General features: G+C 45.1%; 1 protein-coding gene across 1 annotated transcript; it reads left to right on the forward strand.

The window, feature by feature from the left end:
* Window positions 1–1,149: 1,149 nt before the first annotated feature.
* LARP6 (La ribonucleoprotein 6, translational regulator) lies at window positions 1,150–19,510 on the forward strand. Its single transcript, XM_060005682.1, has 3 exons — window positions 1,150–1,774; window positions 13,789–13,999; window positions 17,906–19,510. Exons 1-3 carry the CDS (start codon window positions 1,569–1,571, stop codon window positions 18,971–18,973), a joined length of 1,485 nt encoding a protein of 494 aa, XP_059861665.1. The 5' UTR covers window positions 1,150–1,568; the 3' UTR covers window positions 18,974–19,510.
* The last annotated feature ends 5,942 nt before the right edge of the window (window positions 19,511–25,452 follow it).

Genomic DNA, 25,452 nt, shown 5'->3' on the forward strand with positions numbered 1-25,452 from the left:
TAGGGATAATAATCCCTGTAGTTTTTGCCACACAACAGTTTAAATGACATGATGCATATTGTTTTGTGAATTTAGGGACTAAAGTTATCAGATCAGGAGGCGTGCAGGGGCTTACAAATCTCTCTCCTCTTGCTCTTCATTGCAGTGGTGGACCAGGTGTGTAGAGGTCCTATAATCACCGTAGCCCTGGAGGGAGGTACAGATCCTCTTGACTTCTTGCCTCTTCCTCCTAGTAGCTCAGACTCCAGGCTGTGAGCTGTTCTAGGGCAGAACACCAAGGGTGTACCTCTTCCTTCACTTACTCATTCTAGGACCTCTTCTTTCAAAAGAGAGATCTGAAAAAGAAAGGGATACAGATTCCAGTCAAACCTTAAAAAGAGGGGCTGTCCTTACTGCCCCCTTGGGTCTCTCCTGGCCCAGCTCAGGTGCCCAGAGCCCTGTGCATGGTGTTCTTTTACAAGGATGCTGATTTCCAAGACCCCATTTCTTGAGCCAAAAGGTGATGGTCCAGGTTTCCATTCTTTTGAAGCCCTACTGTGGCAAATTAACACAACAGATTACGCATAAGGCGCTAAATCAAGAGCTTCATGAAAGCAGATGGAAGTTTTCTTCATTTCTATGCCCCTGTCCCTGGTTTCTGGGTCACATTTGAAGGGCTGAGATGGAACTCAATATAAAGCTAAATGTGAAAAGGTGGCAGGGTTTCAAACATACTGGCATTTCAGTAGCTCCCTTTATTCATTCAACAAACATTTGGATGCTTACTATGTGCAGGGCATATTCTAAGAGGCATAGAGGGCAGTGGATTTCAAACTTTAGTGAACCTCAGCATCGCTTGGAGGGCTTGGTAAAGCACAAAGTTCTGAACCATAGCTTCTTAATCAGGAGGTCTGCGTGGGCCCTGAGAATGTGCAATTCTAACAAGTTCGCAGGTAAAGCTGGTGCTGTTGGTCTGGGGACCACACTCTGGGAACCACTAGAATGAGGCACGGCAAGAGCCAAGTCCCTGACGTCACAAGACGCACAGTGTAGAGGGTGCTTATGCCATACTGACCTACGGTGGAGGTTTCGGTCGTCTGTGCAAGTCAGAAGGGGAAACGCGAAGGGGGCACAGAAGCCCCTTAAGCTGCTGTCTGGGCCTGCCACCCCCAGAGTCATCCACAAACTGTGAAGTCAGATGTGCCGCGCCCCTCCCCTCCTCGGGGCCGCCTGGAAAGGAGCGGGCGGGAGGAGGGAGCCCTGGCACATCACTCGGGCTTGGGCCGTGTGAGCATCGGGCGCGCACTGTTAGGACCGGGGGGTCGGGGAATCAGTCCCGGACAGGCCTCTGCGAGAGGACAGCAGAGGAAGGCACCTTCCCCCTACGCGACCCCGTCTGCGCTGGCGCTCGGTAGGCCGTCGGGGTGGTGGCAACGGCGGCGCGGGGCGGGGCGCCGCGACCCCCGTCCTTCCGGGGCAGAGCCGCTCGCGTCGCCTCCGCCCCCTCTTCGCAGTAGTCCTCGCCCGGCTGGCTCGGCCTCGCGGCGCGGGGACCCGGCGGCGCCGCAGACCCGGCCGGCCCACGAGCCATGGCCCAGCCCGGCGAGGAGGCGCTGTCCGGGCCCGAGACTGCGGTGCAGATCCGCGTCGCCATCCAGGAGGCCGAGGACGTAGAGGAGCTGGAGGACGAGGAGGAGGAGGAGGGGGCGGAGGCGCGGGGCTCGGGGGACCCCTCTCGGTACCTCAGCCCAGGCTGGGGCAGCGCCAGCGAGGAGGAGCCGAGCCGCGGGCACAGGTAAGCGCGGCGGCAGGGCCCTGGCCCAGGTGGGAGTCGCCGACCCCGAGTCCCGGCCGAACCCCAGTTGGGGGAGCACAACTCCGCGGGCATAGCGGGTCGTCTCCCCCCCACACACCCCCGGCCCCGTGACGCTGCTCTGGGCCGTCCCACGGAGTCAGAACTGGCTTTTGGCGGTTGCTGGTGACCGGGTCCGCAGCCTTTAACCCCACCAAGGCTTTCGGAACTGGCGGCGGGGATCTGAGGGGCCTAGACGTGGGCATGCTCTGGGACCCAGGGGGAAGTCCTTCCTGGACCATCCTCGCCATCTCTTCCCCAGACTCTCCTTCCCTGAGCTCACCCAAAGACCCTCCAAAAAGCCTAGCCCAACCCAGTCTCCACTTCCGAAGCAGGCCCACCTCCCCATGAGAGTGGCCCCACCTAGCCTTCACTGCCATCATTTCCCTGTCTGCTTATCAGTCCAAGTGGGGTTGGGGGGCCGGCCAGGCACAGCTGACACTTGCTGCTGGGGGATCCAAGGAGGAGTGATTTCACCGTGTAGAGTTCATTTGCCCCATTTGGAATCAGTTTAGGGCTTGCTGCTTCATCCTCCCCTGCTGGGGGATTCCCATTTTCATGCCCCTTCTCCATCTGACTTCTAAGCTTGCATCATCATCTTGCTGCCTTGGCGTTGGGTTCCTGGGTAATGGGTAGTCTAGCACAAGAAACCACCTGTCTAAGCTCACCTCTGGGCCCTGAGCTTTATTTTCAGCCAGAGAGAGACCTTACTCTTGTGTCCACTAACACCCAGGCCTTTAAGGACTGTGATTTTTTTCCTGCTGTTGAAAGGAGCTGCAGTATGGAGCATCCCTAGCAATAGGAGTAGGGCAGTGACAGAACTTGCAAATAATGGGAGATCCCAAGAGGCATCTATTAAGAGTCCTCTTTGCACATGCTCTGAGCTACCAGAGCTCTGCAGGATTATTCCCTGGCAGGCATATATTTACTTCATTGGGAGAACACTCAACCCAAGGGCATGAGGATCCTGGGTCTAGAGCCATTCCCCTTCACTGCCTGACCCTTCCCTAGTGGAAGAGGTCTAGATTTAAGGACCCAGAATTTCAGGGCATTCAGATAGAGGTATTTGAGCAGGAAAGTCCAGCCCAGTGGTTTAGTGCAGCAAAGCTGGGCAACAGCAGGTGACATGACAGATTAGTACATAATATCAGCACTTTACTGTAAAGTCTGATTCATTCATTCACTCACCTGTGTGCTGAGTATTGAAAGTATAAAAATAATGAGTCACTGACATCTCACAATCTTGAGAAGGCAGCCACTTAGTCAAATCATTTCAGAGGTCATGTAAAATAGTCCAGAGTGGCTTATTCTGCTGAATCTGTTTGCCTGCAACTGTGGCAAAGAGCTGTCCCCTATCCCGGGTACTACATTTTGAGATTGTACCATTAGCAGGGATTAAAGCCCTACTTATTTCTTGGGAACCCCTATGGAGATCTAGAAGAACATGATCCTTTCTTCGGGCGCGGGGTGGTTCTCACCCCAGAGCCACCCTTCTCTCCCAGCTCCAGGGGCTGGAGTCTCATGGAGCATTCAGTCTGAAGCCTTTCCTGCTGCCCACTGGCATAGAGTTGACACCAGAAAAATCCCTGGGGCTCTTCAGGGTGGTGGAGCTGAGAGAGCCCAGCGGGCAAACATCCAGAGCACAAGGAGAGTGCAGCCAAGAACAGGAGCCACGCTGTCCCCTGCTTGAGCCAGCCTGGCACAGCAGCTGCCACCACCCTGTGTGGACACTTCTGGGCTCCCAGAGCCTGCAGGAGAAAGCCCAGGTTCCCATATTCGCTGGTTGAGATGGGTATCCACCCGTATCGTCCCTCAGCCATTGCATCCTTCCCTGCCCGTTTTAACAATTCGTGCTCCCCCAGTGCTGACCCCCACTAGGTCCCTGAACACAGGTTGCTGTTTTGTGTCCACATGTCTTTGTGCTCCCACCTCAGGTCCCTCTGGTTAAGTTCTAGTAGCCTTAAAACTTCGCTGCCTCTTCCCCACCATCCTCAGTCCCTACCCCAAAGCCAAGTTTGTTTTCTCTTCTTCGTGTTGCTGTAGTACTCTGTACACACCACAGTTGTAATTCTATAGTTTTGTCTCCCTCATAAGAATATGAGCTCCATGACTTCAGGGACCGCACTTACCTGGTTTTCATTGCATCCTCAGTGCCCAGCACAGCACCTGCCACGTAGTGGGTGTTCTATAAATATTTGTTGAATGAATGTGTGTCTCTATCATAGCACTCACTCCATCAAGTTGAAATATTTGTGTGTTTCTCCTCTTCTAGACAGTGAGATCTTTGAAGGCAGAGACCTTGTCTTGATCTTCTCCATATCTCCAATACCTAGCACCATCTCTCTAGTCTTACCCCCAGCTTGCCCACTAAAAAGATGTCTTTTCTTTTATTCTCACCTTTTTAACATAAAAAATTTCAGACATAAAGTGTGAAAGAGTTAGTAACCTGAGCATTTGTATACCTGCCATCTAGACTAGACAGTTGTTAGTATTTTGCCATATTTGTTTGATGGATGTATAATGTGTGTGGTTTCCCCTGAACTATTTGAAAGTATGTTGTACACAAGACTTATACCCTAAGTACTTCATTTTGTAGCTCTTAATAATGACATTTTCTTATAAAATCATAATACTACTACTGCAACTAAGAAAATTAACACTAATTCCCTAACATAATCCCTAAACTAATCTAATAGTCAAGTTCCACATTCATGTTTCCCCCAATTGTCCCACACTGTATTTTACAGCTGTTTCTTTTTCACCTCAAACCAGAACCTCAGATCGAGACAGTTGTCTATTATATCTCTTTAGAATCTTTTAATCTAGAGCATCCCCACTTTTTTTTTTAATGCTTTCCTATTTTAGATAAGAGCCCAGATGTCTTGTTGAATGTTTCACAGTTTGAACTGGTCTGGTTATGTTCTCGTCGTCTAGCTTAACTTGCTCCTTTGTACCATGTGTTTCCCACAAACTCAAGTTAGCGCAGAAGGCTTGATTAGATTCAGTTAAACATTTTGGCAAGAAGACTCTTTGGGCACTCCCATAAACTTATTGTATCACCCAGGCAGCATACACCATTAGTGATGCTAAATTTGACTTTCTTGGTTAAGGTGATCCCTCCATTGTGATTAACAAGTAACATCTGGTCTTCTCGAGAATATTCTTTCACCAGCGACATTTCACCTAATGGTGTTAGCATCCACTGATGATCTTTGCTTGAGTCAGTTCATCGGGGATTACATATTGGTGATTTCCTCATTTTATCATTCTTTGTACATTTATTAGCTGACATTCATATGTAAAATAGAGCTTTCCCTGATCATCTGGGATTGAACAAGAGTCCCTCGTAAAGAGGCAAACAGAAATGAGCACTTCCTTGCCTTTTCCCCCTCAGTTTATTTTTTCCCCTCAGTTTATTTTTGTTTTCTTCCAGTTTTATTGAGATATAATTGACTACAGCGCTATATAAGTGTAAGTTGTACAAAATAATGATTTGACTTACATGCATCATGAAATGATTATTGCAATACGTTTAGTGAACATCCATCATCTCATATAGACACAAAATTAAAGAAATAGAAAATAAATTTTTTTCCTTGTGATGAGAACTCTAAGGCTTTACTCTCTTAACATCTTTCATATAACATACAGCAGTATTAATTATATGTGTCATGTTGCACATTATTTCCCTAGTGCTTATTTATCTTATAACTGGAAGTTTGTACCTTTTGACCACCTTCATCCAATTCCTCCTCCTCTCCCCCATCCTCTACCTCTGGTAACCACAAATCTGATTTCTTTTTCTGACTTTGTTTGTTTGTTTTTGAAGTATAATTAACCTCCAACACTATGTTAGTTCCTGTTACACAACATAGTGATTCGATACTTCTGTACACTTCAAAATGATCACCACGATAAGTCCAGTTACCATCTCTCACCATACAAAGATATTATGTAATTTTTGACTCTATTCCCCACACTGGACGTTTCATACCCGTGACTCATTTATTTTGCAGCTGGAAGTTTGTGCCTCTTAATCTCCCTCACCCATCTGTCTCCTCCCTCTACTTCCCTGCAACCGCCAGTTTGTTCTCTGTTTCTGTTTTCTTATGTTTGTTCATTTGTTTTTTAGATTCTACATATAAGTGAAATCATACAGTATATGTCATTCTCTGTCTGACTTATTTCATTTAGCATAATACCCTCTAGGCCCATTCATGTTGTTGCAGATGAGAAGATTTCATTCTTTTTTATGGCTGAGTAATATTCCATTGTGTGTATGTGTGTGTGTGTGCATGTGTGTGTGTGTGTGTGTATATATATATATATATATATATATATATATATATATACACACGCACCTAACCACAGCTTCTTTATCCATTCATCCATCTGTTTATGGATACTTAGGTTGCTTCCATATCTTGGCTGTTGTAAATTATGCTGTGGTGAACATAGGGGTGGATATATCTTTTCTAATTAATATTTTCATTTTCTTCGAATAAATACCCAGGATAGAATTTCTAGATCATATGGTAGTTCTATTTTTAATTTTTAAGGAATCTCCATACTGTTTTCCATAGTGGCTGCACCAACTTACATTCCCATCAGTGGTGCATGAGGGTTCCCTTTACTCCACATCTTTGCCAACACTTGTTATGTAGTTGTTCCCGTGATACCTTTTCCAGAGTTGGTACATACCTATATATGTTTTCGACCTGTCCTCCTGAACCTTTATTTTTTGAACCTTCCCTCATGTTTTTATATTGCATTATCAATTTGGTTGCCTTTTTGAACCTTTTCAGATTCATTATCATTTTCTAGAGACGAGTCAAAAGAAACTTCACACAATGGTACTGGACCCTAGTGTTTTTCATAAATGTTATTTTCTCCTTTGTGTTCACTAACCTCCATGTTGCTGTGCATCATTTTCCTGGTCTTGGTGACCCAACCAACATATATTAGACCATTGGCAAGGATAGATGATGAGTCCAAAAATTTTTCTGTACTGAAAGTCTTAGTGAGGAGCTCATTACTCCACCATTTTAGTTTGGGTGTTTTCCTTCGTAAGGTATCATCTGATTAACCACTCAATTAACAGCCAAAGTAGCTTGAAATTTTATGAGAAAAGCAGCCTTGGAGATCTTATCCTGCCCTTATTTCTCCAAATCATTTACAAATATAATAGATATTTCAACACTGGTCTGTGGAGCACAATTAGCTGTTTCGAAATGTACCCCTTATTTCTATGCTTTGTTTCCATTTCTAGCAAGTTTACAGTCATAACAAAAGAACTCATCATCACTCCCAATTTATAATACTTTATTTAAAGCAAAACAGTAACACAAACGTAAAACTTTTTCACAGTCCTCTTGAAAGGCCACTAGCAACATATTCACCAGGAACCATACTTTCTCCCTAAAAGAATTCTGATAGGTGTGATTTGCCCATACAGAAACAATTCACTTTACCTTGGTGATGCTTTTTAAATTCCTACTACGTGCAAGGCTCTGGGTAGAATGAAAGAAACCAATATGAATCCTACCCTCCCAGAACTTAGAGTTCAGGGCATTAATAAGATATGCACACAAGTAGCTCTGATACAAGTAGAGGCAAGTATTAGGAGAAGTTGACATGATTTCCTTCCTGGGAGAGTTATGTTTGAGATGGGCCTTGATGTGTGACTAGGATTCGGACCTGAGAGAGAGGGGCAAGGTATTCAAGGAGATGGGAACAACATGCACAAAGGCATAGAGTCCAGAAACCTTGTGATATGGGGAACTATATGTCTTTATTTGCTTGGAGCAAAGGATCTGCAAGGAAATAGAAATGCATTTGGAAGCTGGTTACAGCCACATTCTAAGTGAATCTGAATAAAGAGCTAAGGATTTTGGATTTTATTTAATAGGAAATAGGAAACATTATTAGTATCAAGACAGAGCAGTGGCATTTTATAGCTGTTCTTGAAAACGTGTAATAAGGCACAGAACGGAAGAGACTGTAGCCCAAAATACAACAGGAAGTGACAGGAGGTGGGAAGAAAGAACCCTAGAAAGGCTGTGGTTGGGAAATACGCAAAGGAGGCAAGAGTGAAAAGGGATGCTAATATCTGAGAGGTAATTTAAACTCTTCCTTTAGAACAATTGCCCAGCCTCTCTACCTGCCAATGAAAGGTAGTAGACAATATACCCTTTACTTCCCAGGGGAAAAAAGAAACAAGATTATTTCCTAAAGGAATTGAGTGAACTGAGTGGTGATCTAGGACTGCTAAGGTAGAGCTGGTACCTGATATAGGGCTCCTACTTAATTGTTCCCTTCCAGTTCACTCTGAAGTGAAGCCTGCCAATTGGCATGCCCCACCCATGTATATAGAGCCACCTAAGGAAGAAAAACAATAGGAGTGTACATATTCCTAGGGGGCCCTCACAAACCACCAAGAAAAAGCAACCCAGACTTCATTCTTCAGAATGAATAACTATGGAGCCATAGTTCCCTACTCCTTATGTGTGGGCTTCCTTCCAAGGTGTACCGTATGGAAAGGGGGGAAAAGGAGTCACTTTACGGTGGAGTCGTATGACAAACACTACCTCAGTCAGGTGATCAGGGTCAACATCCACAATTATCAGTCTTTGGATAGAATGGGCCCTTTATATGATGTGATGAGAATGGAAATTTACATCAGTGGTCCTCTTCCCAAAAACTCATATCCCCAGTCTAATCATGAAAAAAGTATCAGACAAATCCCAATTGAAGGACATTCTACAATATACCTGACCAGTACTGCTCAACATTGTCAAGGTCATCGAAAACAAGGAAAGTCTGAGAAAGTGTCATAGCCAAGAGAAAAGAGGAGCCTAAAGAGACACAATGGATAAATGTAACATGGGATGGGATCCTGAAACAGAAAAAGGCTATCAGGTAAAAACTAAGGAAATTTGAATAAAGTATGGACTTTAGCTAATGATAATGTATTAATACTAGTTCCTTAAGTGTCCCACACTAATGCAAGCTATTAATAATAGAAGGATTCTGGTGTGGGATATGTGGGAACTCTATGCTATTTTCACAACTTTTCTGTAAATCTAAAACTATTATAAAATGAGTTTATTTTAAAAATATTTTTAAAAAGAAAAAGATGGCTGTTTACCAGCCACGTGAAGAAAATCAGTGACATGAAAATTAAATGGAAAAACTAACCCCAGAGGATACAGAGGGAACACTGTTGGAAACAGAAGAGGCTGTTAAAAATTATATATACTCCAGTTAGTACCCTGAGAGAATTTAAGATAGTGTATCCACAAAATAAGAACAGGATGCTCTTAAAAAGGAACGATCTGAAGACATAAAAGAATTTTTAAAGACTAAATAATTACTGCAATTTTAAAAATTCACTGGAAAAGGTTGGAAGATAATGTCAAGGAAATCTCTTCGCATATAAATCAAAGACAAAGGCACAGACAGACAATGTGATAGAAAATAATAGGCATAGAAGATCAGTCCAAGTGGTCAGTCAACTGACAGTATTTTAAGAAGAGAACTGTAATCTTAGCAAATGCCTTCTCCCTGCAGTGACCAATGTTTATATGGTAATAATAATGACCTACAACTGATTGACTTTCAGAGTTTAGTATCTATCTATAGACAAAGCATGAAATAGTAGTTCCAGAATAGACTGTAAATATTATGAACCATGACAAAATGAAATAAAGGCACATCTGATAAAATTTGGGAAGTTGGAAATGTAAGGAGAGTTGAAGGAAAAGGAGGGGTAATAATATGCACATCATATGTTGTGAGGAATTGGGAAATATTTTTTTAATGTTGGTGGAATAAGAAAGAGAATTCCAAGTATATTATTTAAAACACATAGAGAAGGCTAATAGAAAAACCAAAAATAATATAAAAATTTTAAAGTTGAAAGAAGAGGCTTTTCAGTGACCCCAAATCCTTCTTTTGTATAATAGGACATCAACAAAGAATTTCAGAAATTGGCAAGTGATACATAGAGCTATACAGCAACTCTCATAGGAATTAAATGGTTGAATAGAGGTTGCATCTAGGAAAGAGGAGTGGAGAGGGGGATTGTTGCTCTCTTTATAAGTTTTCTACTATTTTATTTCAGTTGGTTCTATGTATATGTATTACTTTAATTTTTAAGAATTATTTTTTGATGAGCTATTAATAGGGTCCAAGGGAGAAGTAATGAGAACAGTTGGAATGGAAAAGAGAGAACAGATGGGAGACACTGCAGAATAAAATCAGCACTTGATAACTGACTCAATGTGGGGGCAAAGGGAAGGCTGAAAAATGCATCTTAGGTTTTGAGTCTAAGCACATAGAAGAGAGTGTAGGGAAAGTCATTTGTGGGACAGTATGGGAGGGAAGATAATGTGGTTATTTTAGGAAAGTTGTAATTGACAAAAAGTTGTCAATGTTCATATATAAAGAATACAAACTTCTTTAATGTTTGTGAAGGATACATGGTCTTTTGTGTTCGAAGGCTGTTACAAGAACCAGGAAACAGTGCCGCAGGCTCCCCTATATAAAACAGGCTTTCCTGATCTTCCAAGATTCCCCTTGGGAGATGTACAGTTGCTGCTGACAGCACCCATGCAGAGGGAGGGGTCCTCTGGGGGCAAGAAGCTCACCTCTGCACTCACACAGAGGCTTTCTGTCACCTCCCAGTACTACCCACCTGTTCTGGAATTTCTGGTTAGTTGCTCACCAGGTGCAAATACTGACACAGAGTCACCTCCCAACACATTATGGATTATTCACTGAGCGATTGTGTGAAAAGAAGATGAGGTTCCCAGGTAGAATGTCTCTTGGTAAACAGGCCCAGGCTTTGGTCCTACCTGAGGCTGAGTTCTGCAGAAGGTGACAGCTTGATTCTGGACATATTGATATTGAAGCAGTATCAGGCTACCCATGTGGAAACGTCCAGCAGGCAGTTAGGAATTGAGGACTGGACTCAGGAGTGAGAGCAGGATGGAGGAGTAGGAGGAGAGGCAGACTTGAATCAGATGAGCCAACCAGTGGCTGAAGTGTCGAGGTTGCCAGGGGATAAAGAACCAAGGAAAGATCCTTGGCAAATACCTACATTTCAAAATGGGGGAGGAAGAAGATCCTGAAAGGGCAGTCAGATGGGAAGAAAACCCAGAAAAGAACAACTCATGTAAGCCCAGGGGGAGAATATCAAGAAGAAGGTGATCAACTGTGTCCCATCCTGCAGCCAGGGGCAAGAGACCAAGATGGAGAAAAGGCGCCCAGATATAGCAAATGAATTCTTTGGTGGATGTCCAGACACACAGAACAAGTCTGAGGAAGGTCTGGGCAAGTCTGATTGGATGAACTTGATTTTCTTAATCAAGTCTGAGGTAGAATCATCTGCAGGGAGTAAAGTCTTCCCGTGGCTGACCTTGGGAAGAATGGGAGGGTCTAGAATAGGCACTGGAGAAAGTGAGAAAGTGCAACCTCTTCCTTCCATTATGTTTTATTTGTGTGTAAGTTTACTTTTAGTGATGGCATCAACTGCTCTGGTTAGGAAGTAGGACTTATTGGTCTGTGAGTCCCTTTAATGGTCTGGTCACCTGTGATATACTAGCCATTTGTAGTAAGTTGGGCCATTTTGCTTATGCCTCTGAGTCCACCCAAAACTCTTCGCTGGTCGTTATCACACACCTCACCCCATCCCCTGCTATTCATTGTCATCCTTGTCAGCTGGACCCAGAATTTCCTATGCATTCTTAGTTATTTCATCTGGTATATTCAACCTATCCATTTTAACTACTATCTAGGGTGTACACTTTCTGTAATAAAGTGAAAATTTGTACTTTCCATCTGGCATTTTCTTTTTCATTTCATTGATTTTCCCACTGACACTTTTCCTTTGGTGTGTTTTGAGCACCTCTTTTCTCAGTGTAGTGTTACTATCCTAGTATTCGGCTGTAAGTAGTAGAAGACCCAAATAACAGTGAATTAAACAAATAGGATTTTATCTTTCTCATGTAATAATCATAATTATGCAAGTATGTAGTTATAGTAGTTGGTTCAGCAACTCAGTAATATCAGAACCAATAATGTCAATAAATTAGGCCAAGCTGATTCTCCTGACCTTTTCCTTATGGTAATAAAATAGCTGCTACAGCTCCAACCATTACATCCACACTCAAAACAGATAAAAGGGGAAGGGGCAAGGCCAAGACCAAGAGATTTTCACTTGTATGTTATTGGCCATAACATGACAAATGGCTACCACCTGGAAGAGAGACTGGGAAAGTGAGCATTTAGTTTTTATAACCTCCGTAGTAAAGGAGGGCAAGTAAGAAAGAGTTTGCTGTTAGCTGTTGGGTGAGTCAGACTGGTGTCTGCCACAGCTACCTTTTAGGGACTTTTAAAATATTCAACTTATCTACTGTTTAAATTGCACTTGACCTGTTATATCTAATGGGCTGCCTTAACATATTCCCTTAGTTTATCATCCCATTTTTAAAAAGCCTTTTGAAGAAACATACTTTTAAAGTTAGTCTCTCAGACTGTTTTTTTTTTTTCCTTTAGTACATACACATTTGTCTTCTGACATCAGTAAGGTATTTTAAAAACCATTTCCAGACTCTCTACAGGCAAATAACTAAAACTCTTCATTTTTAAGATCTACAAGTACCTGTATTTTATGCTAAATGTAATTTCTGAAATTGAAAAATTGTGAGATAGATTTAGTTTTTTTTTCTCCTGCCAGAATATTCGATTTTTTTCTCATTTGGACTCTTATACAATTGCTTTTTTTTTAAGGTTGTGAGCCAGTGAAAATTTTGCTGGAGTTGAAGAACGTGCGGAGGCAAGAACGATTTGTGGGGAGGGGAGAATAGGAGTATGTGTGAAAAGCATCTTGGCAATGGCAGAGCAACATAAATGTTAATAGAGGGTGTCGTTTTTCTTTTTTAATGATCTTCTGTTCTTGTTAAAAATGAAAGCTTGACCCATTGACAGATGAATGGATAAAGAAGAAGTGGTGCGTATATATAATGGAATATTACTCAACCATAAAAAGGAACGAAATTGGGTCATTTGTAGAGATGTGGATAGATCTAGAGACTGTCATACAGAGTGAAGTAAGTCAGAAAGAGAAAAACAAATATCGTATATTAACGCATATATGTGGAGCCTAGAAAAATGGTACAGATGAACCGGTTTGCAGGGCAGAAATAGAGACACAGATGAAGAGGAGAACAAACGTATGGACACCAAGAGGGGAAAGCAGCGGGGGGTGGGGTGGGGGGGTGATGAATTGGGAGATTGGGATTGACATGTATACACTGACGTGTATAAAATGGATGGCTAATAAGAACCTACTGTATAAAAAAAATAAAATTTAATTTAAAAAAATGAAAGCTTGATTTCTTAGCTAGTTGGGGGCAAAAAATCTCTCCCCTGTGGCCATGTGATTCTCACTTCTGAGGAGCCCAGTTCACATGTGACCCATTACGGTTTCCTAGGGCTGCTGTAACAAAGTGCCACAAACTGGGTGGCTTAGAACAACAGAAATTTATTGCTTCATGGTTCTGGAGGCTGGAAGTCTCCTCTCTGAGGAGACTCTCTCTCTGAGAAGATCAGGATGTCAGCAGGGCCTTGCCCCCTCTTGAGGCGCTAGGGAAGGGTCTGTCCCAGGCCTGTTCCCTAACTTCTGATGGTTTGCTGGCTGGCAATCTTAGACATTCCTTGACCTCTGCCGCACCACCCCAACCTCTGCGTTCATCTTCACGCGGTGTTCTCCCTGTGTGCGCGTGGATTAGGGCCCACCCTACTCTGGGGTGACTTCATCTCTAACTAATGACATCTGCAAGACCTTTTCTCCAAATACCATCACACTCTGACATATGGGGGGGCGGGACTTCAACACATGAAACTTGGGGGCTACGGTTCAACCCCTAACACCTCGTGTCCCCTTCTGGTCTCAGTGGCGCCACGACAAGTGGGGGCGAGAACGAGCGTGAAGACCTGGAGCAGGAGTGGCAGCCCCCGGACGAGGAGTTAATCAAGAAACTGGTGGATCAGATTGAATTCTACTTTTCTGATGAAAACCTGGAGAAGGACGCCTTCCTGCTAAAGCACGTGAGGAGGAACAAGCTGGGGTATGTGAGTGTCAAGCTACTCACATCCTTCAAAAAGGTGAGGCTTCGTTCTCAGAAGCCGCTTTGAGGATTTCAGAGGTGCTTTGGGTTGTGGTTCTCAATATTTTTTACCCCCTTGAAACCTGATGACTAACAACTTTTTATTTCCTCCAAGCCCTGGAAAAGGGGAAAATGATCAAGAGAAGGGATTTAGGATCATTATTAAGAATATCCTCCCACTCTATTAAAAGGGTCCTGGGTGTTGGGACAAGTCTCAGCTGGTGGCAGTTATGAAATGACATTACTTGTTCTTAGCAAAGTTCAGGCACTCTTGCCGGACAAGTGGGTGGCCAGGAGGATGCTGTGCCAGGACAGGGGGCTCAGTGACCTTGAGAGACACCTACCCAGCCTAGAATTATCTGAAATCAAAGCTCTTCATTTGCCAAGTTGAATAAATAAGAGGAGGAAGGAGCTCTGGGAGATGAGCCTCCTCCAAGACATCAGCCTCCTTTGCTGTGTAATGCCACATCCTCATCTATAGGATGGAGTTGCAGGATATCTACCGCATGTCTCTGCTGTATAGATCCAGCAACTGGGTTGTGAATTCCCTGCTTCTTGAAGAGTTAACAGGCCAGGTGGAGTAAGAACTCTGTGTCTCCCTTGGGGAAAGTGTATTTACTAGAATGGAAAAGCCCACGTGGCCTGTTGCATAACAGGATGTGTAACGAGTGGGTCCCAGCCAAGTTGCCTGTGTTCTTTGTCAGAGAACACTGGAGGAGAGCTTTCCTCCCGGAGCTCTTCTCTGCCTCGCCCGCTGGAATACTCTGCCCTCTTCTCTTGATTTCTTTCCTTTATTCGTTCATCAAACATATTTGCTCTGTATTCTGAGTGCTGTGTTAGGCACAGGATATACAAAATGAACATGTCATTCCCCCGTGCCCTGGCAAAGTCCAATAAGGGGCACAGACCAGTGAAGGATCACAATATGACCATCAACAGTACTGCAATAGAAAGAACAAAGTACTGTTTGGAGCTAATTGATCAGAGCAACTAACCCTGCCTGGAGAATTGAGAAGTCTTCCCGGAAGCAGTGACGTTGAAATAGGATCTTGAAGGATGAGTAGGAGTTTTCAAGTACAGGAGAAGGGAAAGGGCATTTCATGTTGTAGAGGAAAAACCTACTCTTCTTCCTCACAATACTTCTGCCACCAGATGTGGGGGAGGTTTTTGCCCATACCAAGCAATTCTGTGACACCCAACTGGGTGTCTTACAGTTTAACCCAATTCTGACACTGTCTACCTGGGGATAGCATCAGATCCCTACAGGTTAAGGGTTCTGCACCACTCTTTAGATGCCAGTCACAAGGGATCCCCAGGGATCCACAACTTCTGTCTGACTTGGCTACAAATCCGAGGTTCCCATGACCTCCGCCCTCTTGGATTAGATTATTTGCTACAGCTGTTCACAGAACTCAGGAAAAGACTTAATTAGATTTACCAGTTTATTAAAGGATATGATAAAGGATACAGAGGAACCACCAGACGCAGAGATGCACAGGGCAAGGTCTGGGAGGGTCCCAAGTGTGGGAGCTTCTGTCCCCATGAAGTTGGGGTGTGACACCTTCCTTAGGATATGTTCACCAACCTAGAAGCTCTTCGAACCCTGAACTTTTGGGATTTTTATGGAGTCTTTGTCATGTAGAATGATCAATTATTATTATAATAATTATCTTATTATATAATAATAATAATACGGATATTATTACATCCATTTCCTGCCCCTCTCCCCTTTCTGGAGAATGTCAGGGCTAAAAGTTCCAAGCTTCAAATCATGGCTGGTCCCATCCAGGAGCCCACCCAGAGTCGCCTCATTAGAGCAGAAGATGCTCCTTGTGCTCTATCGCTCAGGAACTTACAAACGTTTTAGGAACTCAGTGCCAGTAACAGGGATGAAGACCATATATATATATTTCTTAGTATAAGTCACAGTATCACACATGTCCAGAGAACAGTGAGCAAGCCCTCACATGAAAGTGCTGGTGGGGGAACCCAAAATGGAGCAGCCAGTGGAATCATCCTGTACATTCCTTTATTCCTCCCCAGGGACCCTAAAAGTGAGCCTAATTTTCTTTCCTTTTTAAGTTGCCACTTACTGGATCTTTCAACAGAGAGTTCTCTGTTGAAAACTGGCTGCAGAGTAGACACAGACTCCCCAACACCTCCAAAATGATAGCAAAGACCCTTTTCATTCTAAAGCGTTTCCTGCTAATCATAATAGGAAACATACATGACCAGGGCCATCACAGAGTTTTGGAAAATCTTACCAAGTTCTAGTAATTGCACAAAGATGGCAGCTCTCTGGTTCCTCTTCCTAGCTGGTGCCTGAACACTCCTTCCCCAAGCTCACAGACCCAGGCCTGGGATGCTCAGACCTAAGAGAGATTCCCAGTGGCCCTGACTCCTGGCTCTGGGCGGTGGATACTGGGTCCTGCTTCTCTCTGGATTGGCCATGGCCTTCCAGCAGCTTCTCCGGCCCTCTGAGTAAGGCCACCCTGGCCTTCCTCCAGGCACTCCTTGCCCAGTCTTCCCCTGCTCTCCTGAGTGCTCCCTCCTTGACTGGCAATGGAGAAGGCCCCCCCATGTTTCACCCCCACAGAGCCATTGTCCTGTGGTCATCTTCTTCACCCTTTCTGGATCCCTCATAGACCCTGTCCACCTGCAGTTCAACTCTCCAAGCCTGGACCTGCTTCTCTCTGCCCTTGGCTCCTGCCACGGTAATCAGCCCATTGATTCTGTGTGTAGGTGACTTGTGATTCCCATACCCTAAGCCCCAGTCTGGGCTGTTTCACCCAGAGGCCACAGGCTAGAGTGGAGAGTGCCCTCTCTCCAGGAGCCTGCCGGTACTACTCAGAGCTCTGCCAGGGCTCCCCCACCCCGCCCTGTTTGGGAGCCCTCCCTTCTGAGGTCCGGCAAGTTCCTGTTTGGGTCAGGGTGCCTCTGCAGAGCAGCTGCACTGGCTCCGGGTGATCTCGCCATTCCTGGCTCAGGTTACCCACCCACCCAGTCACGTCCACCATTTCTTCGGGATGACTCATTCTCCATGGCATTCCCTTCCCCAGAAGTGGGCCTCTCGAAAATTACTGTTTTACCGTATAAATATAGCTTCCATGCACTGCAACATTGATACGCACAATTTCCACTAAAGGAGGAGGAGTGAGGGACCGTTTCATCATTCTCCTTGACACCCAAGTTGCATTTAATTCCAAGTTGAAACAGCCCACATCATCTTCAGGAGATACTGAAAGATCTTTTGGCACCTTCTGTGTCTTGAATGCAGAAATGTGGAAGCACCACTTCAGAGAAGGATTTGAATGTTAAAATCTCCAGATCCTGTCAAAATGGTAGCCTGTAATATTTGAAATAATGATAGCACATAGTATTTGTTGAGTACTCACTGTGAGCTGGACACTGTCCTAAGTTTTATATATGTAAAATGTGTGTCTGGGGGTAGATCTGTATATATTTCTTTATTCATTTAGTCCTCATGATAGTTCTATGAGGTAGACACTATTAATGTCTTCATTTTACAGATGAGGAAGTTGAGGTACTGAGGGACTGCATAACTCTTCAGGTCTTACTGTCAGTTAGAGGTGGCCTCTGGATTTGTGTTTTCAACAGCCTTGTTCCACAACCTGCAGGTTTAACCTTTAAACTTGCACAGAATAAAATATTTCCATAGCTCGGAAAGATCTGTCGGACAGCACTGTTCTAAACCGTGCTGCCTTGTTTGTAACTGTAGAAAGTGTATTCGTTCACTCACTAGGTTTCTGAGTGCCTGCACATACCGGGTATAATTCTAGTTACTGATGTTCCAGGGGTAAGGAAAGGAGGGAGGGAGATTATAGAGGACACCAGGAGGACAAGGACAATAGGTACCATCTCTGATTTGCTCTGTGTTCTTCAGGTAAAACACCTTACACGGGACTGGAGAACCACAGCACATGCCTTGAAGTACTCAGTGACCCTCGAGTTGAATGAGGACCACCGGAAGGTGAGGAGGACCACCCCTGTCCCACTCTTCCCCAGCGAGAACCTCCCCAGCAAGATGCTCCTGGTCTATGACCTCTACCTGTCCCCTAAGCTCTGGGCCCTGGCCACCCCCCAGAAGAATGGAAGGGTGCAGGAGAAGGTGATGGAACACCTGCTCAAGCTCTTCGGGACCTTTGGAGTCATCTCGTCGGTGCGAATCCTCAAACCCGGGAGAGAGCTGCCTCCTGATATCCGGAGGATCAGCGGCCGGTACAGCCAGGTGGGGACCCAAGAGTGCGCCATTGTGGAGTTCGAGGAGGTGGAAGCGGCCATCAAAGCCCATGAGTTCATGATCACAGAATCTCAGGGCCGGGAGAGCATGAAAGCTGTCCTGATTGGTATGAAGCCACCCAAAAAGAAACCATCCAAAGAGAAGAACCAGGATGAAGAACCCACGTCGAGCATCCACCTGAACAAGTCCCTAAACAGGAGAGTTGAGGAGCTTCAGTACGTGGGGGATGAGTCTTCCGCCAACAGCTCCTCTGACCCCGAGAGCAATCCCACGTCCCCTATGGCTGGCCGGCGCCATGCAGTCGCCAACAAGCTCAGCCCTTCTGGCCACCAGAATCTCTTTCTGAGCCCGAATGCCTCCCCGTGCTCAAGTCCTTGGAGCAGCCCCTTGGCTCAACGAAAAGGCGTTTCCAGAAAATCCCCACTGGCCGAAGAAGGTAGGCCGAACTCCAGCGCCAGTCCTGAGACCTTTCGCAAGTGCATGGATTATTCCTCGGACAGCAGCGTCACTCCCTCTGGCAGCCCCTGGGTTCGGAGGCGCCGCCAGGCTGAGATGGGGACACAGGAGAAGAGCCCCAGAGCGAGTCCCCTGCTCTCTCGGAAGATGCAGACTGCAGATAGGCTACCTGTGGGGGTGCTGAGGTTGCCCAGAGGCCCTGACAACACCAGAGGATTCCACAGTGGACACGAGAGGAGCAGGGCCTGTGTATAAATACCTTCTATTTTTATTACCAGCTCCATTGAAAACCTCCTCTGTTTTCAAGGTTCTGACAAATACCTGGCATGACATAGAGTGAAATTAAGTCCCATTGAAAGATTTTGTATACGTGTAGCTCTCTTAATTTATATGTTTGTAATATATATGAATTGCCTGGTATGCTCTGGTTTTAAGACCCTCTTCTAGTTCAGAGCACCCATTCCTCCCAGCATGACCATTATTTTGATGATGCCCAACGTGTGTGAATGGCTCTGGAGGGCTGTGGGGCAGAGGCTGCCCAGAGAGGGCCTGGCAGTGGGTCTCTTCTTCGTGGCAGGGTTCTTCTCTCCAGTGACTGAGCCATCCTCAGTTGGCCATGCAAGGGCTTCTTGAAAGCCCAGAGGAGTTCTGTTGTACGACAGCAACTAGTTAAGCCAGTAGCATGGTGTTTTATACCACCAAATGTATGTTTCCTGTCAAGTGAATAAATAATAAAACACCTAACTGGGAGTGCTGGCTCTGAACCCATAGACTGTGCCTGACAAAATCTGTGTGCATCTGACAAGGCTGTGGGTGGTGTCATGAGGCTCTGAGGAGCTTAACAGGGACACATTTCTTGAGTGTGCCCCAGGGCTCTCCTTGGGGCTTCCGGCAGCCTGAGAGGTCAGCAGAGCTTGTGCAGATGTTAGAGCACCACAGTCTTTCATTACAAGGAATCGTACCAAACAAAGGCAGCTTAGTATAGACCAAGTTCTCTAGATGTGGTCCCCGGACCAGCAGCATTGACACCATCTGGGAACTTGTTAGGAATGCAAATTCTCAGGCCCTACATCAGCAGACTGAGTGAAAAACTCTGAGAGAAGGGCCTGGAATCTGGATTTTAGCAAGCCCTCCAGGTGATTCTGATGCACTCTAGAATCTGAGAGCCACTGGTATGGACAATGGTTGTGGGACTTGAGGTCAGACAGTTTGACTCCCATATCCCCAGCTTACTAGTTCTGTGACCTGAAGAGAGTTACCCGCCCCCCTTGGCCTCGTCGTATCCCTGTGACGTGCTTTGCCTTGATGTCAGTTTCTGAGATGCAGCTGGCCCTCCATCAGTGTTAGCTCCATTTCAGTGGAAGCTGCCTGGGTGGAGCAGAAACGGTACTGGCCTAGATTCCAGGGTTCGCTTATCCACTTGAACCTTGGGGGATTTTAGGCAAGTCACGTTTAATGGGATTCGTTAATAACTGTTGAACAGTGATTGGATGCCAGGGACTATGCTAAGAGTTTTCCATGCATTATCTCATTTAATCCTCCCAACCACCACACAAGAAGGTTCACATGTTATTTCTGTTTCACACTGGAAGAAACAGAAGCTTTGTGTGGGTAACTAAGTTGTCCGAGGTTTACAAGCTAGATGATTGGTGGGGCTTGAACCTAGCAGTCTGGCTCTGGATCCCACACTCTGAACACCAGATGGGTCTCAGAATGCGGAACCTCACCATCCACATTCCACAAAGAAGAAACCCCAAATGGCACTAATATTTATTCAGCACCTTCTATGTGCTAGGCATTTGGCTAGACACATTCTTTCATTTATCCTCTTAGTGTCCCTGTGAGGTATTATTGTACCAGTTTTACTCATGAAGCTGCTGAGGTAGGATAATACCTCAGGCCATTGTGAAAACGGGAAAAGAGAGTGTATTTTTAATTATACAGCTCTGTACAAATTAGCAGGTGATTGTTATCTGGTTAGTAAGATAGTGTGCCCCTAAAGTCCCAGAAGAATTCCTATAAACTGGTAAAAGCCTTCAGGAATTACTCAGATTTGCTATTTCCACCACTACAACTGTAGGTGGCCCAAAGGCTTATATCTGGAGCCCAGGCCTTCTGACCCTGGGCAGTGCCACTCCAGGTCCTGCCCTGGGCCTCCCTCTCTTACCCTCAGTCCCACTCACCCCCTGCCTGGTCCCTCCCACAGCCACTTGCCAATGGGACACCTGGGCTTCACCAGCTCTTACTGGCCTGGCTACATTCCAGGTGTTCCACCCCTTTACACCCTGGCACACAGCTGCAGCTCTATTTTAAGATCCTCTCCTGTGGATCGTAATTACTTTAAAAAGTACCTACACTCTCACCTTTCTATGTGAATACAGATGAGCTTGGCCTTCTGTCCGTGGCACTGCCCCATGGGACCTTACGAAAGAACCCTGAACTTGAGGTCAGCAGATCTGGATTCTAGTCGTGGCTTTTCTGGTAAGTAACTGTTTGGCCTTGAGCAAGTCATTTCTCTTTGTGAGTCATGGTTTCCCCTTCCAACCAGTGAATAATGGTAAGATGCTCCTTAAATAAGGCCATAAGGCCATGTATGTGAAAGTGTCTTATGAATGAAAAGTACTTTATAGATGTTAGTCATTACCCTGCTCTCTGTCATCTCCAAAAACAAATCCTCCTTCTGTGCTCTGGTGCTTAACTAGGGCCTCACATGGGAGTCACCTAGAGAGCTTTCCAAAACTGCCTATGCTCCCCCTGACATAGTCTGATTTAATTGGTTCTGGGGTGTGGCCTGGGCATTGGTGGTTTTTAAAGCTCCTTGGGTGATCCTGATGAGCGGGCAGTGTTGAGAAGCACTGATTCCTTGGAATGAGGAGGGGACTTGGGATAAATTGAGGGAGTCTCAGAGACACTGATCCCTCCTCCTTATTCCAGTCTGGGGTGTGGTCTCCTTTGTAGCCCTCGGTGCAGCCCAGGGACCCTGAGCACCTTGCTGATGAACCTGATCTTCCTAAATCTCTGGCCAGACCTTTAGCTGGGGCATGGGATTCCTGTCTGTGAGCATAGCAGGACTTTCTGGAATAGTTTGACTGGGAGAGTTAGCCAACAGCCTGTTTACAGATGTTTCATTATTTTTAATGAAAACCAGCTCCCTCTCCGTGTGGGGACCGGAAGCCTGCTGTCCATCTCCACTTGTGGTGCTGGTAGAACATCCACATCCCGCACACATCCAAAACGCCACCTTGTCTGCCCTCCCCCACCCCCACTGACCCACCCAAGCACACACCTGCTGCTCCTGACTTCCTATCTCAGCCAGTGACGTCACTGTCCTCCGTGTCCCCCGGACTGGAGAAGAGACCTTGTAGCGTATGTGACGAATGGAGGTTCTGGGCTTTGACCCTCTGGGTTCAAATCCTAGTGACCTCTGACAAGTGACTTAGCCTCTCTGTGCCTCAGTTTCCTGTCCCAGGAAAGGTGGACGATGATAATTCCTCATTTAATTTGTCAGAATCAAATGAGTTAATTTTTGTAAACTGCTTGCTAACCTGCACATAGTAAAAGCTCAAAGAATGTGAGGTTGTCATATTTATACCTTCTTCCTTTTTTCCCACATTCAATCAACAACTCGGAGCTGTTAGTTCCAGCCCTGAAATGTTCCTTCCATGTTCTTTTCCTCCCCACGTGCTTACTTACGTCCATACACCCTCCTCCCTGTCTTCAATCCTAATCTTTAATCTATCCCCCGTCATGCCACCAAACCCATCTTAGTAAAGCAGAGTTCTGTTTGCATAACTTCCCTAACTTTAAAAAAAAAATTGCTGGCTGCCCCTTTCCTAAACACAGAATAAGGGCCAAGCTGTCTCAAATTCCTGCCATGGAGTGCGTCTTGGAGGGAAGTCTCTCTGAACATTAGCTCGTTGATCCACAGTCTGTTGGACCGTAGGGTGGCCTGAGCTTCGGGCCAGCTTCATGTCCAGAAGCATGTCCGTGCCTGTATCTTGTTTACTATTGCATCACCCCAGGGTGTGGCCGGGTTGAAAAGGCTCTGTTTGGTTTTAACCAAACACGGTTAGTCTCATGTGGGACTGAAGCACATGAGAAAGTACTTTTTGAAGACACATAGGTCAGTGATTATTTTTAAATACTTTCCCTAAAACGTGAATTCGTTTTTTCCAGTAGTTTTCAGCTACATATTCTATTCCCTATGAGTTGTAAAACATGCTGGAAAAGCTACCTAGAAACTAATGGCAAAACTCTAAGGAGGAAAGGATTGAAACAGCAGGGAGTGTTGACTTGTTTCCAAAGCCGTCTGATGCTGCTTAGTGAAGAGGTAATCCTGTAAGTGACAGCCTGAGAACTTCCTCCTCATGAAGCATATTTCAGGATGATGGTCATGCGGATGGATCAGTCCTTTGCGTTGCTGCCAATGGAGCCAATGGAGCAGGGACCATACCAGCCACTCACTGCTCTGGGAGCTGGAATAAACGGGGTCGTGGGGGGCGTGTCAGGAGTGTGTATGCAGCCCACCGGTGAACTGCGCTACTTTCCCTTGGACCAGTTTCTAGTTGAGCAGCTGTTTGCACAGCAGCCCTGGTTTGGAATCAGCAATAGGATGAGCAGAAGCAAGTGAGTTATGTGTTGTGACTGTACACAGACATCAAGAAATTCCACAAATATTCCCCAATATGGGTAAAAGAAGCAGCGGGCTGAAGGGCTTCGGATGAAAGATGACTCCTAAGTGATCCTTGCCCTTTTCTGTAAATGGAATGTGCAGTAGGTTCAGATCTGCCTTCTCGCCATTGCAATTGTAGTTAATCCACCTTCAGAGATGAATTTGGGTAGGTCAATTTGCTGTGGCTGTTCGGAGAGGTCGCCCAGAGGCAAATTCTTCTCATTACTTTGCTCTCTTAGTTCCCTCTAGTGTCCAAATTGGGACACAGCCCTGTCTAAAGGGAACGTAACCTGGTACCTGCAGAGTCCAGCTTATGTTCCCATGATTGGGAAACAAGAACGACCCTAAGTACCAGACTTGCCACTTGTCAGACTGTGAGGCCTGTCTCATCTCTCTAAGCTTCAGTTTCCTCACCTGTAAAATGAGAATGATAATACCTACAACATCAGTGTTCTTGTGAGGATTAGAGGGGATACTGTAATACGTGGAAGGTACTCCAGCATAAGGAAATAGCTCCCCAAAATACATCGTCATTATAACTCCCGGCCATAAACTCATTCAAAGAAGGATGGGAAAGGCTTATTTATAGTACTAATCAGTTTGCATTATAGCGATTGTTTATGCACCATTTCTTTGCTGGATTATGAACCAGGAGGTAAGAGCCACTATCTCAACACTTCTTATAGCATCTGCCCATGGCTGGAACTCAGGAAATAATTGTTGAATGGATACTGAATAAAAACTTATTTTCCTCAGTCTTAAAAATATTGTACATTGTAATATAAATTTAGTGTTTCCAAACATCCAAGTAGGCCATATAGATTCTAAGGGCTCTATAATTCAGCACTGTTTGACAACTTCACCTTGTCCTGAAATTCTCTGGCCCTGGAATCCACCTTGGAGTGTCCATACGTCCCGTCATAAAGTATGGAAAAGCATGTTTTGCAAGGTTAAGTCTAGAATGGGGACTGCTGAGCTCTGAACCACCAAGGAATCTGAAAAGGAGCGTGAGTGCCTAGGACCAATGTGGAAGAATTTAGGAATGATGGAGTAGAGATTTTTGGAAGTCAGAACCAAGAGACTACCCAGGCTGCCTCTCCTGAACGTAAAATAAGGGTGATGGTCCTACCCTGAAGCACCTGGAGTACACTCTGAAGGGCCAACCCAATGAACAAGCACCCAGATGAATTCAATTATACAAATGTACTTGCGTCTTTAAATGGCATCTTGGACAGACTTCAGAGAGAACAGACAGTAACTGTTAGGAACATGCATATTTTCTTTATCCAAAAGTGATTCTTCTAATACCACAAGTCCACAAACACACAACCCAGAAGAGAAAACAAATGAGACCAACAAATAGATTCGTTTTAAGCACAAAAAGTATGAGAGAAACGTCAACTGTGTTTTCACTTTTAAGGACCTAAATTTTGGAAGAGAAACATACTTCTTCTGAGTTGCATAGCCCCTTCACAAGATGGGGAAGCTGACTTTGACCTTGAGAACTGATTAGAAGCTGGTAATTGCAAGATTGATAGAGTGTACCATCTGTTCTTCGTTTATAGCCTTAAAATAATGTAAGGAAGATGGAGCCTATAAAACCCCAACATTTTTGATCTTAACAACTTCACAAGGGAATGTAACAGTCGGTGAAATTAGAGTGCTGGGGTTTGTAGCCTTTACATATTGGCAGATAACCAGATTTGGGGGCCATAAAATGATTGTGAAGAACTCCTGGAGGGGATGTAGTCTCTGCATCATCAAAATCTTGCCCTCCATCCAAGGAGAAAAGAGCTGGGACATGTATGTGAAGAGCTGGGATCCCTTTGAGACAAAAAGTGAGGCTATCCTGAGATCTTATTCTTTAAATAATATCAAAAATAAAATACCCGTCAACTACAATGCATCACCTGTTTGAGAAATGATATTAGAAGTAAGATGCTGGTAAAGTTCATTGTTTTCAACTGTTTTAGTTGCTGGGAGTAAAGGAGTGAACATGGCTCAGGTACATCCTGTTTTCATGGTGCTTGTATTCTTCTCGGAAGAGGGAGACAATACACCA

This window comes from Delphinus delphis, chromosome 2 (assembly GCF_949987515.2).
Source record: "Delphinus delphis chromosome 2, mDelDel1.2, whole genome shotgun sequence".
Taxonomy (NCBI): domain Eukaryota; kingdom Metazoa; phylum Chordata; class Mammalia; order Artiodactyla; family Delphinidae; genus Delphinus; species Delphinus delphis.